At 34.3% G+C, this 15,218-nt stretch overlaps 1 protein-coding gene and 1 long non-coding RNA gene across 2 annotated transcripts; both read right to left on the bottom strand.

Annotated features, from left to right (window-relative positions):
* Window positions 1-363: 363 nt before the first annotated feature.
* On the bottom strand, window positions 364-2,592 carry LOC117119213. Its single transcript, XR_004447157.1, has 2 exons — window positions 2,511-2,592; window positions 364-662 (listed from the first exon to the last, which is right to left on the bottom strand). It is a non-coding gene; the product is annotated as an uncharacterized LOC117119213 (long non-coding RNA).
* A 19-nt stretch (window positions 2,593-2,611) lies between these two features.
* Window positions 2,612-10,576, bottom strand: LOC117119209 (sulfotransferase 1A1-like). Its single transcript, XM_033264019.1, has 7 exons — window positions 10,268-10,576; window positions 9,274-9,518; window positions 8,378-8,507; window positions 7,302-7,396; window positions 6,972-6,981; window positions 5,259-5,390; window positions 2,612-3,553 (listed from the first exon to the last, which is right to left on the bottom strand). Exons 1-7 carry the CDS (start codon window positions 10,395-10,397, stop codon window positions 3,444-3,446), a joined length of 852 nt encoding a protein of 283 aa, XP_033119910.1. The 5' UTR covers window positions 10,398-10,576; the 3' UTR covers window positions 2,612-3,443.
* Between the last annotated feature and the right edge of the window lie 4,642 nt (window positions 10,577-15,218).

The following is a 15,218-nucleotide window of genomic DNA, read 5'->3' as shown; positions in this document are numbered from 1 at the left end:
CCCGTTTCGTGTTATTTTCTGTAAATTATTTTCTATTTCGTTTTTATATACTTCTTTGCTTTGACGAATTCCAGGTTTGAGTTTTTTCTTAATTAATTTAAGTTGTGTATCTCTATTCTTAAAAGCTATTTTCTTTTTATTGATTATCTGTTTTACACTTGGCTTGTAAATTATGGCTTGTAAATTATATAATTGTAATAGTAATAATAATATAATAATAATAATAATAATAATAATAATAATAATAATAATAATAATAAGATAATAACATATTGTTATATCATTACTGTTATTGTTACTGGATTCACCACCATACAGATTTAAGAGAACGTATGTAAATAAGCAAAACACTTCAAAAACAAGTTTCGAAATTTAGCTTTATTTGTCATTTCGGCAATAATTTTTTACAATAAGATAGTAGGCTTTTAATATAATCACAAGTAAAATCAACAATATATATCCATGGACCACACGATGGACCTTCCCGTCGTGTCAACCAAACTTATCAAATGGCCAATCGGAACCGTTCTAGGAACATGATTGTCACACTTCACAAACACACTTGCTGTTCAGCTTTTGCTGACGTTTTTATGGAACCTTTAGCATCAGTATCCAAGAGACACAGCTTAACGGAAAAGTTCATGAGACTCCAATGCAACAACCTGTTAACTAATTCTGCTACGATAGTGTCTGAACTGTAATTAATTGCCTTCTAAAAACCCCAAAGAAACCATGTAGGCCATCAAAAATCCAAAGATATTAATGGTGCTAATACAAGTGGACTTCCATGTAATAATTTAAGTATTGTCTCCATAATTATAATGTGATATTTATATATTGACTGGCACTCACATATTTTTAAAAACATATCTTATTTTTACATAAATTTTAAAAACATTCAAAATAGGCCTATAACTGTAAATGTAATACAGTATTATATTTCAACTCCATTATGTAGTCCTGAACCTTTGTTCATGAAAACTTTATCAGACGCCAAGCTCTAGGCATACTAAGATGTTTCATGTGACAATTTTGTGTGAATAACTCATAACATGGGCATGATGATATATCACATCCATATATGGACATAATGATGTCATATTACATCCATATATGGACATGATGATGCCATACCATAGCCATATATAGACATAATAATCATACAACATTCCTATATGGAAATGATGTCATTCAACATCATGCTGTCTACGGACATTAAGATGTCATGTCAAATCAATATGTAGGCATGATGATGTCATATCACATTCATATATGGACACCATGATGCCTTATCACATCCATATATACACATGGTGATCGTAAAAAATTCATATATGGAAATATGTCATTCAACATCCATACATCCATATATGGGCATGACGATGCCATATGCATGAACATGGTGATGTCATATCACATCCATTATGAACATGTTGAATGATCTCATATCACAACCATATGGACATGATGATGTCATATTATATCCATATATGGACATGTTAATGTCATATAATACCCATTATGGGCAATTCACAGTTATTTTTCAAATTAACTTTGATAGTGTGGATAGAGAGCTTTAGCCGTTTAAACAGCATAATACCTATTCATACTCAAATACTAGTCCCGTTCCTTTCAAGTAATTCCTTATTATTTCATCATATGCTGCACTCTGAGATACGGTAAATGTGCATTTCCAATCACCAACAATACCTGAATGATAAACAAAATAAATCATCACATCATATCTTATCTTCACCAATTGATATTATCATCACTATGGTCAACTGTCATGATAATAAACACCACCACTGCCACATCATCATCTTCATCATCACCTACATCTGCATCATCACCTTCATTATCATCATCACCTTCATTATTATCAACCTCATTATCATGGAGGGAGAGTAATAGAGCAGTCGTAAGGGATTAGGCTTTGATGACACTAAATTTTATTAGCTTCCATACTCGAATTCTTTTTACTCAACTTAATTCGCTCGTTGGTGGTGCTGTCCAGTTTTTTTTTTGTCTTTCGTGGGTGCATCTCACCTTTATTTCAACCATCGCAGAATAATTTTTACACAATTTGTTTTCAGAGTTATGTCAATATAATTTTTCCTACCAGGAATTAATTTTTCCACAATGTATTGCGAAGTACGCAATAAATAATCGTAAGTAACATGAGGGTTATTGTGGATTAATAATATTTGAGATAAACATTATTCCCTATCGGATCCGAACCCAAGACCTTCCAATTATTGTTCGAATACGATATCATTCACATAATTTAAAAATATATATCTACACATATTCAAACTCTCTTCATGGACCACACGATGGACCTTCCCGTCGTGTCAACCAAACTTAACAAATGGCCAATCGGAACCGTTCTATGAACGTGATTGTCACACTTCACAAACACACTTGCTGTTCCACTAACGCTTTTGCTGACGTTTTTATCCAAGAGACACAGCTTAACGGAAAAGTTCAGGAGACTCTGATGCAACAACAAATTATTCCTACCTGTTAACTAAATCTGCTACGATAGTGTCTGAACTGTAGTTAAATGCATTCTAAAAATCCCAAAGAAACCATTAAGATATTAATGGTGCTAATACAAGTGGACTTCTATGTAATAATTTAAGTATTGTCCCCATAATTATAATGTGATATTTACATAATGACTGGCACTCACATATTTTTAAAAACATATCTTATTTTTACATAAATTTTAAAAACATTCAAAATAGGCCTGTAACTGTAAATGTAATACAGTATTATATTCCAACTCCATTATGTAGTCCTGAACCTTTGTTCATGAAAACTTTATCAGACGCAAAGCTCTAGGCATACTAAGATGTTTAAAGTGACAAATTTGTGTGAATAACTCATAACATGGGCATGATGATATATCACATCCATATATGGACATAATGATGTCATATCACATCCATATATGGACATGATGATGCCATACCATAGCCATATATAGACATAATAATCATACAACATTCCTATATGGAAATGATGTCATTCAACATCATACTGTCTACGAACATTAAGATGTCATGTCACATCCATATGTAGGCATGATGATGTCATATCACATTCATATATGGACACCATGATGCCTTATCACATCCATATATACACATGGTGATCGTACAAAATTCATATATGGAAATTTGTCATTCAACATCCATACATCCATATATGGGCATGATGATGCCATATGCATGAACATTGTGATGTCATATCACATCCATTATGAACATGTTGAATGATCTCATATCACAACCATATGGACATGATGATGTCATATTATATCCATATATGGACACGTTGATGTCATATAAGACCCATTATGGGCAATTCGCAGTTATTTTTCAAATTAACTTTGATAGTGTGGATAGAGAGCTTTAGCCGTTTAAACAGCATAATACCTATTCATACTCAAATACTAGTCCCAATCCTTTCAAGTAATTCCTTATTATTTCATCATATGCTGCACTCTGAGATACGGTAAATGTGCACTTCCAATCACCAACAATACCTGAATGATAAACAAAATGAATCATCACATCATATCGTATTTTCACCAATTCATATCATCATCACTATGATCAACTTTCATGACAATTACCACCACCACCACCGCCACATCATCATTTTCATCTTCATCATCACCTTCATTATCATCATCGCCTTCATTATTATCAACCTCATTATCATGGAAGAAGAGTAATAGAGCAGTCGTAAGAGATTAGGCTTTGCTGACACTAAATTTTATTAGCTTTCACACTCGATTTTTTACTCAACTTAATTCACTCGTTGGCGGCGCTGTCCAGTAGGAGGGCGCTGGCTAGAAGAAGGTGGGGGGTGGGAAAGTGGGGAACTATTGTGAGGAAAGGTGCTACTCTTCAGTTAACGTGAAACGCAATTCAGTAACCAATGCAAACTTCTCAAATACTACGGATTGTCCGTAGTTGGTACCATTTTTACGGACATTTGGTCCAATTACGAACGTTCAGAAATTAACTACTACTACCTAATGCCTAACTACTACGGAAATATTACATTTCTACGGAAATTATAATTTCGTCCAACATAATTATAAAAACCCAATTATTCTCAAAATACAGTCAGTCTGTAGGCCAAATGTCTGTCGGCTACGGTAAACTCCATGTGACCTCATGATGGAGTGCGAGACGCAGAAAAAAATTAGTGATTAATCGCAATACGACAGAGATGTTTATCAGATTAACTAATTTATTTATGTGTTTGTTTATTTTACGTGTTTATTTTTATTGTTATACTATGGTCGCTATTGTTTACAAATATGTAAATATATATACTAATAATTAAAAGAAAAATTACGATTTACTTTTCTAGATCAAATAATTAAAGAAATTTTTAAATTATGTTTTTTTTTCGGTTTTATTTTCGAGTAACTGCCAATTATTGAATTTTCGGTAATTTTCATATATTTCTATCCCTCTTCTAACCCTGGTTTTTGCGAATGTCCCTCATTGTCTCCTTGCCTTGCCTGCCCTGTTTAAATGGACAAGTCTAGGGCTTCTTTGTTCCTCTCTCGATTCTTTTTTTCTCGATTCTGTATGTTCTTTATGTTTAATTTGAAAGTCATGAAAAAATATATATTCTTTTTTGAACGTTTTGATTGCTGCATTTCTGCTTTCAATTTTACTTTGATTATGTATTTTTCAATTATCCAAACCTCTGATAAAGGCCACGAAAACCCCAGTCCTAGAAGTGGTCCTTAATTAGAGGGAGACCTACATAAACTTTTAATTTTTTTAATTGTCCAATCGTTTTTATAATTACTCATTTCAAAAAAGAAAAAATAGACATACGATACTACATGAACAAAGTAACAAAGTATGCCTCACTAGAGGGAACGCATAAGTTGTCCCAAAGTATGTTGTGCTTTTAAACAAAAAGTCCCGCTTCCCGGATCGAAAATGAGAAAGAGTGCTACATTAGGAGGGAACTTTTGTTTTCTAGACGCACAAACATAACCTCTCAGGCGTTTCGGGCGATCAATTTTTTTTTTTGCCATTTTTCCTTTTTTTTTTCTTTCCAAAAAGGGAGCAGCCCAGCCCACTCCCCTTAATACGCCCCTGTCTAAGATCAAGTAGAAAAAAACTTTGTAGCTCTGTGATTTTCTTGGTGTCCCATTTTTGGGATGCGCATAATATGCTTGCGGAACGTTGCTATAGACTGAGAAGACAATACCGTACCTTTACGCACAAAATTTCCTACACCGATCTGTTTCACAGCGTCGGATACTTCGTTGTCCATGACTACTTTTGTCTTTTTAGCCGATGAGTTTTCGACAGTCTTTTGCAGAACTGTTTCGGATGTAGATAAGCCTGTAAATTCCGCAACTTTTCGAACATTATAATAATATCTGAGACAACTACAAAGTATACATACTATATATGCATAATTTATTATATATATATATATATATATATATATATACATACATGTATATATATATAATATAAATCGTCAAAGGTACATATACAGTACAGTGTTCATATAAGGACATGATGGAATATATATATATATATATATATGAATGAGGAGGAGGCCCGTCAGGGACTTCTTTACCCCTCCCCCGCTTGGACCACCCTTTAAGGGAATTTCAAGCAAGGTCGCCGGGGAAAATCCAAATCTCGAGCTCCGACAGTACAATTCAAGCATGCCTTACTAAGATGTCACAATTTCAGGGATTAAAAACTGTTTAGTGCGAGCAGTGCTACCGTATGTGCGAGGTGTATACTATTGCGATTTTATGGGTTGCAGTGGTGCGCCAGCTCCTCCCCGACAGATGGCTGGTACCCCCAACAGTGGGTTGCCGCCCCTACCAAAGCGCAAATCTGTTTTGAAAGGTAGTGGGACATTTCGTGAGACCACACCCACATCAGCCCCACCATGTCTTGGGCTGAGGTGCAAACATTTTAGGAAAGAGTATCTCTAAATTGCATGCCGGAAATGACACTCTTTATAGTAAAATTCATCATCATCACATCACCATTATTTCTCATAACCTTTTATCAGTGATTTTCGGCAACCATAGAGATCTAATTATATGCGTGATGTACCATAGGAAATAAAACTTAAAAACATTGTCTTTAATGTAAATACTTTACCTACTTTAAAACTATGAGCCTACCACCGCGAAAATTTGAATTAACTTTATCAACGATATTCGGCAATCAGAGATCAAAATAACCTGTGGGGAAATAGTACATCTATATGGCCGGAAACAACACTTTAATGTAGTAAAATTCGTCATCATCACATCACCGTTATAGTCAAGTCAAAATGAAGTGCCAAAAAATTTCTTATATCTTTTATCAGCGATTTTGTGGCAACCAGATCCAATTATTGTGTTGTACCATATAAGAAAAATTAGAAAACATTGTATTTGATGTTTTTACTTTTATTTTGCCTATAACTTCGAAGCCGTGAGTACACACCTACCTCAGCCCCACCATGGTTAAGGTTGAGGCCTGAAAATTTGAGGAAATAGTACCTCAAGCTGGACGCGGCAAAGACATTCATATCATAACATCACCATGATCTTCTATCAGCGATTTTCGGCTATAATAGAGATCTAATTAATCTCTACCTTAGAAAATAAAACTTAACTCTCGTTAAAGCAATATAATTACGGTTGCCTCTCTCCACCCAGGAGTACAAGTGTGTACCTGGTAGGTTCGAATACAACTGCGCTGATTACTAGCTGCAATATTATGGAATAATAATAATATAATTTAATTTGGTCTTGAGTATGTGTTCCATACGTATTTGATCCAATGTCTGGGGTAGTAATGTGAAGCGCTTAGAGGCTTTGTGCATGAGGCGATAAGAACGACATATTAATTTTAATATTATCATTATTATTATTATTAAAGGAGTCTTCATCGTGTAGCACACCTCACGAATGTTGTCCTATATACAATAAATAGGACAAACAAATACATTGTGTAATAAAATGCCTCCGACGGGATTCGAACCTGCGTCCTCTCGCGTCCAGCCACAAATGCTATTGCTGTACAGATTCAAATAACCGTCAGGTTCGTTGTATTACACATACACACACAAAAGTGCACACGATCCAAATTGTGTACACTGGGCCTATGGTTTTGGTTTATATAGTCCTTATCAGAGAAGAATTGTTCCCAGCCATAGGCCAATATTATGGCTATGAGGTGGCTTAATCACTCGGCCATTCAACTCGCCTATATGTATATAGCATATCCGTCTATTACCTTTTTCATATCTTCAAACTTCAAGAACAGCACATTGTCTTCATGTCGGCGATTCCAAAATGGTAGCAAGTGTGTTGCCCATTGTCCATACGGAACTGTAAATATATTTCAGAGAATTATGTAGGCCTATTGTGTATGGATGACAAAATTCATTATATTTAAGAATACATTTAATTACAATAATCTCTATAGTTAAATCATTAAGAAAGTTTTTATTTTAATTTTTTTATTTTTGTATATTTTCATTCTTTCCACAACAACATAAAAGGTTGAACATGGTTGCCAAGAACTAAAAGCAAAAGTTTAAAAAACTGTTATCAAGTGCAAACAAAGACAGGAATTGGTTTAATTAAAAATTGAAATACTCAATACCATTATTATTCTAAATTAAAATTATTATATTTATATAAATATTTATGTAAAATCGTCGTTTCCAAAAATATGGTAGGCCCATATTCACTAATCGTCATTAAAATATAAATTGTAATGAACAATCATAAGTATGTACAATGTACACTAACCATGCAGGCACTAAAATGTGTAGTTATGAATTAAATGAATCTAGTGTAGACCTTTGAGGAAACCTCCGAGCAGGGGCGGATCCAGTAGGGTGTGGGGGCGTTTTACCGCTAAATTTAAAGAATTTAAATGCAAATCAATGTTAAGTGCTACTAACTTTCTATTTTAGACTGCTGTGCTTCTCCCCCCAAACAAAGTTCAATAAAATAAAATAAAATAAACAGTTTGCACTTCCGATTAAAACGTCGCTAGAACGACACAGTAGTAGTTGAGAGGCTTCACCCCTTTTGGAAATTAAAAACAAAAGAAAAAAAGAAAGAAAAAGAAAAAATAGACAGTCCAAACGCCTTAGATGTTGTTTTTGGGCGTCTAAAACACAAACACTTCACAAGGGCATGCCCACAACCCCCTAGGTTAGAGTTATCTTAATCGGTCCCACAATTTCACCCCACCCTTTCGGACATCTCTGGATCTGCCCCTGGGGGGAGGGGGTATCTCAAACACAGGGCTTGACTTATACGCGAGTATATACGGTACAAAAAATAGTTTTAACGAACCTTTGCCTGTCGTGAATAATTGAATAAACTGATTCCAATCAACCTCGATGTTCGCTTTTTTAAACATTGGTTTCAAGAAATGATACGCTGACACTGCTGTGTCCTTTGGATTCCTGGCAACGTATATCACCTGAAAAAGGGAAAAAAAAGTTGCCTGAAAGCAAATTCGTAGTTACAACTGCGTATTCCCGTATCAAAGTCAGTCGACAAAAACAAATATACACACGGTATGGGATTTGTCGATTGACCTGGATACGGGCATGCGCAGTTTAAGCCATGCATTGGCTTATAGTACATACAGTACCTTTCATCTCAAAGCTGATACAAAATGACGTGTACTGTACAATATATTACAATGTTAATTAAATTGCAATTGTTGATTGATTCATTCTAATAAATAATGTACGTATATCCCGATAAACACACATTAAAAGCACAATTACGAAGCAACTATTAAATTGAAACAAAAAAGTAGAAATAATAAATATATACTGTAAGCAATATGTTTTTGCTTCCAGTAAAACATAATGATACTTGTTTTCCCTTGTATACTTTATTATCGTAAGTTATTAATTTATCATAAAATTATGTAGAGTAATAGAAAAACTTAAACCTAGAACCTAACTACAAGCTCTGCTTTCTTGGTTCTCGGGGCTCTTAACCTGGGAACTTTCTGCTGCCGACGGTCGACGCGATTGTATAAAGAATGCAACAGGACGATGCGCGCGCAACGGATCATTTTTAATGACGATCCTTTCAGACAAAGCTATAAAGAATAGTCATGTGCATAAAATTAGAAGCCCAACAACAAACAAACTAACGTTACCGTACATTGCGATTTTATCACAAAGTGAACTATATTTCGACATACTGCTGAACTAATGTTATTCATATACCTTTGCCTTTTTTTCAAAGACTTGTCTTGGAAGAAGTTTCAAGTGTAGATGCGTTACAACTAGGCGAGGTGATGGTAACTGTTCGTAGTACTTGTAACCGTAACTTGTCGTACCGTATGGTGTTGTAATTGGTGTTGGAAAAAAGAATTCCAAAAACTGAGAGTCTTTAAAACCTCTTTCCAACACCTTTTCGAAGTCACCGTCAAACCGTAGTAGCTGTATAATCTGCATCAACCAATGTGTGCCTTTCGAACAAAAATAATATTAGTAAATAATTCATTTTTCCTGATCGTATTTTGAGGACACCAGTGACGATAGATAGATAGATAGATAGATAGATAGATAGATAGATAGATAGATAGATAGATAGATAGATAGATAGATAGATAGATAGATAGATAGATAGATAGATAGATAGATAGATAGATAGATAGATAGATAGATAGATAGATAGATAGATAGATAGATAGATAGATAGATAGATAGATAGATAGATAGATAGATAGATAGATAGATAGATAGATAGATAGATAGATAGATAGATAGATAGATAGATAGATAGATAGATAGATAGATAGATAGATAGATAGATAGATAGATAGATAGATAGATAGATAGATAGATAGATAGATAGATAGATAGATAGATAGATAGATAGATAGATAGATAGATAGATAGATAGATAGATAGATAGATAGATAGATAGATAGATAGATAGATAGATAGATAGATAGATAGATAGATAGATAGATAGATAGATAGATAGATAGATAGATAGATAGATAGATAGATAGATAGATAGATAGATAGAATAGACAGACAGAGAGACCGACAGAATAGACAGACAGAGAGACCGACAGACGGACAGAACGACAGACAGACAGACAGACAGATGAATTCGCACCTGTAACCCAGTGCTATATAATATTGATTACCTGCCGCATGGGGATGGGTAGGTTTGTGTATATACGTATATTAAATAATTTGGTTTTACCTGATTTGGGGTATGTACACAGCCAAATGTCGTCGTCGCGGACTTCGAAGTCCTTTATATTTTCTAGCACTTCCGGAGTCACATCCTTCAGCAGCGGAACCCCTTCATATTCCCATAAGAGAGAATCCATACTGAAAGAACAGGCAAGTCCAATGATCGGTTTATAGCAAGCGTACCGTAACAGTATGTCTCTCAACGTAGGCCTACAGTGTTGTTTGTTTCCAACTGAACAGGTTCATTCAAATTTCGGCCTATTTTATACACTTGTAGAATTAACTCTCACCTACATTAGAGAATCCCGTACTTAGCAGTGACTTTGCAAGTATCAAATAGTTCAAATTGGGTCGTCGTAACGGCACCGGCCGTACTGGCTATGGCCGAACCATTTTTTATCTTAGGTCTACATTTAAGATAATAACATTTTATCTGTAGAGATATACAGCAGTAGTAATTTTAGTAGTAATTTTACCCCCAGAAAAAAATCTTTCTCTCCCACTGATTGCCGCTCCCTCTCAAAAATGAAGAAAAAACACAATTCGTCGAGGATAAAACAATTACATGTATTATTATTACATATTAGTAGACTCACTATCTATAAAATCGATTAATAAGCCTCTGAAACCAATAAATTGTCATAGTTTTGACCACTTTCGAACCATTTAAATACGCCCAACCCTTGCCCACTTGCTCTCGTCGGGGGTGCCCCCTCCCATTGTATCTTTCCCCTTACTGCCCATTCCGATTTCAGGCGTTGGTGCCGCCATGATATAAATTGCATCGACGGAACAAAAACAAAAAACAAAAAAATCCTCCGACATTCGTGACGACGAAATCATTCACTGAAAGTGTGCTTTTGTTACGTCAATAGCCTCGTACTTCGCTTTAAAGAGTGTTTATACTTTGCTTAATATAAATATTAAATATTTGCATTTGTATTGTATTTTTTCCAATATACAAGGCATTTTGTAAAACAACTTGATGAGAGGTAGGCCTAAATGCAGTCAACTTATCAAATTTAAACAAAAGCTCTTAGCAGTGGCGTAACGCCGGAGCTGGAGGTCTTCGCGAACACTAAAGGCAAAAGAGGCTGAAGTGTGATGGTCGCCAGGGCCATTTTAAGGAATTTAGCGGGTCCATAGTATTCGATTTCATAGAGATACCGTAGTGTATGTCAACGAATACATTGTTAATATTTGAGAAAAACGCAAGCTGACTTGTACTATCTCCAGAGCAAACCAAGCAATTGGGACACTGTCGGTACTTATAGCTGACATTAAGAAAAGTTACGTCCATATTCAAAACAACTACATGGACGTGTTCGTAAGCGCATTTCCATTTTTATTGATATAATAATATACGTCAGACTTAATGCCAACAATTAAGGCCTAAGCCCTTCACATTATTTCCCCCGTTCATTGGATCAAGTACATGAACACACTGAGTTTCCTTTGGACAATTCCATAATGTTGTAGTTGTAGGATACGATACGATTTATTGCTACTTTCCTTTAAAACGGAGGAACACTCTCGCGCAGGAGAGGTTCGACCCAGAAAATACAATATAATAATGATATAAAAGAATATAAATCAAAATACAGTAAAAAATTTAATACAGAGTGTAAAATAGCTGTTTACATTAAGTCAATATAGGCCTACAGAAGAAAAATTATGAAAATAAATTAAAAATTAAGTAGGGGTGGTAATTTCTTTCATTAATTTATGACAATGAGCAATAGCCTTGGATAAAAAAATTAAAAAAAAAACATTCACAGTGTTTATCAAAAATCATACAAATTTCTTCATCTTTACACATATTATAAATATTGTCTAGAAGTAGATGATGTTTAAATTCCTGGGAACCTTTCACAAAAATATCCCAAAAATATTCATTAATATTACATATTCAAAAAATCACTTTTTAGATTGCTAAAGCATATTTCTTATGGTGGATAAAATTTCACAATCAAAGAGGAGATGATCGACTGATTCTATTTCCTTACTTTTGCATATAATGCAATAGTCAGAATAACTATCGGACCATGGCCGTTTTCTGCCTTCAAGATCCAAAGTATTGGTTCTTGCTTTGAATTTTAGATTTATACCTTGAAAATTTACTTTATCCAAAAGATAGTATTCCATAGTTGGTGCATTTTTGTACTTTAAATAATCAGTTTTTATAAATAATAATTTTAAAGTCATTCTTTATCATAATCAACTAAGATCTTTTCATTACACGATTTTAACCACATTGTTTTATGTGGTTCCATGTTAAATTTTTCATTTAAATCATATTTATCTAGAATTGTTTTTACACTCTCGATCCAATTTCATCTTGCAGTAGATATACGGTAACCTCTATAAGTGCTTCACACAACAATCTAAGCCATCTATCATCCTCCATTTTCTTACGCCCATTAAAATATTTTATTCTATACTGTATACCGTAATGTTCTGTATTGTTTCAATGGAATCCCACCTTAAAACATCAAGTAATGCTTCGTTGGCTACATTTCTGGATGCTTTTAAAATTGCCTTGGCCATATGATATTGTAGGATTTTTAATTTATTAATTGATTTGTATTACATTGAATCCAAAGGGAGCATGCATAGTTAATTGAAGGAAGTCCTATTGTCTTCTATAGTAAATCACAATAATAATAATAATAATAATAATACACTCTATTGAAGTCATCTTGACCATCAATGATCGATCTAATATACGCTACTATTTTGTTACCCTTTTTGATAATGTCTTCAATGTGTTCATGATCACTATCATTGATTTTTTTTTTTTTTGATTTTTTTTTTGTCTGTGCACTTGTGTTTGTACCTACCAGGTACCCACTTGCACTGCTGGGTGGAGAAAGACAACATATTTTGCCTTGCCCAAGAACACAGGCGAAATGCACAGCACAGGTTGAACCTCCAACCTCAAAATTGAAACGTAGAAACACAACACTTCGCCAAACCGCTCATATATCAATGGTTCATGGTACGAAATTTTGTAATTGCCACTGGGGTAGGACTCTTCAGAATATAAAATAATGGTTAAATGTCGGTGCAATTTGGATGCAAAAGTAGACCTACTTAGATTTAATTAAAAATTAAACCTATTCAATACACTTCTACCTTGTAGGCCTATTTGATATGACTTTTTACCTAGATTACACTGCAGTATTCTGTCGCCTTTCACTTACATTAACGTTTTTAAAATGTACTTTTAGACCACAATATTAGGGATTGGCAATCAAAATAACGTTAATTGAATAGGCAAACTGTAATATTTTGTTTTATTTCCGAGGACAGTGGGGTCCAGGTCTGTCCGACGAACGAGCAAATGCCCCGTTGGCGCCGGCCCTGGGCTAGTAGAGAAACACTAAAATGTTCCTTTGTTCCTACAGGTACGAAGGCCCGGCAAAAATATACGAATGAATTCGATGTTGTGATAAACTTGACTGGTTTCTATATGAATATCTCCAGAACAAAATCAGCAATTAGAGACACAGATAAATAACTTATGCAGGTTTGGCCAGGGAACCGTCACAGCAGGGATATCTAACAGCATTGAAAATCCCTTGAAAATCCAGTAGTTCTGAAATACACTTTTTACAAGAACCAGTAAAATTTTCTCGGGATTAGTGTTCTTATTTTTGCTGATTTCAGACTCAAAATGTTCTTATTTTGTTCTTATTTTTACACAATTTTGTATACAAAATTATTATTGTACAGCAGTATATCATTCTACTGTATCATTTAGGGTACTAAATAGTCACACCACCGTACTGTAAATAATGTGCAGATTCTGTAAGATGTTTTGCTTTTTTTATTTAAAAAAAAAACATCTTCTCACACTATAACTCAGCCTCAATTTGTTCTTATTTTTGTTCTTTATTCTCAGTGTTCTTATAAAATGTGTTCCTCAAAAAAAAAAATTAATAAATAAATAAATAAAAAATAAATGTACATGTGTTGTTCGATGTAAAAAGAAAATTGGTTCCGACGATGCAGAAAGCTTAAACAAAATGCCTACCTCGAAAGGGAGTATCAGAGTTACTGTACAAACAATTGTAGGCTTTATCGGACTTTATCTAAAAAAATTAAATTGTTATATATACCGTACTTAAAGTGCTTGTTATGCTCTGAGGACAAGAAAAGAGATAACAAAGCAAAGCATAGGAAGATATTATGCCTTTTATCTCTAAATATTAATCTTATAAATTACGGTGAACTTTGGTACAAAAATATTATGTAACTGGTAAAGAGCTGGGAGCAATCATGTACTGTTTCCGGATAAAAAGATGGCGGATGTGGGGTAGGCCTACAAACAATTGTAGGCTACATATATTATAGGTATCTGATTATCGAATTTTATTTGGAAAATGAATGATGCAGTACTTAATGTATGCATGCTGTAGACCTCTACTTAAGAAAAATAGATAACTAAGCCCATTACACAGGCAAACGATACTGTAGGCCTAAGGTATGGCAGGCAATTTATCTTTAACTATTTGACTTTTAAAAAAAGATGAAGGTTGGTAACGATATGTTGACAAGCAAAGTATGATAAATGTGAGGTACGGTACAGTAAATGAAACGTAATACAGGTTAAAGGTGACATTTCTAATGAGTATAGAGGTACAAAAAAAAATCGCATAGTTTTGCATCGAGGAGAGCTGTTCCTCTGTAGCAGAGAGAAAAGCACAATTACTTGAGAATGTTTTAGTGGTTGGTCAAGGGGTCCAGGTCGAAACATATGAGAATTTAGGAGTTTCAAAGGCATATTTAATCGAGTTTATAGATAGCGTTCACTAATAATTCGAAATATTTTGAGCGACGCCCGACAACGCCCACTTTCTTCTCATTGGGGACATCGGCTACACTCGTCGAGAACCTCCCCACTCCCCACCCACCCGTCATCTATATAAGAAATAGAAATGGTCAAACAAAAGCAT

This window comes from Anneissia japonica, unplaced genomic scaffold (assembly GCF_011630105.1).
Source record: "Anneissia japonica isolate Jap-2015-1 unplaced genomic scaffold, ASM1163010v1 scaffold287956_len95842_cov151, whole genome shotgun sequence".
NCBI classification, from domain to species: Eukaryota; Metazoa; Echinodermata; class Crinoidea; order Comatulida; family Comatulidae; genus Anneissia; species Anneissia japonica.
This window is presented reverse-complemented; position numbering and strand designations above follow the sequence as displayed.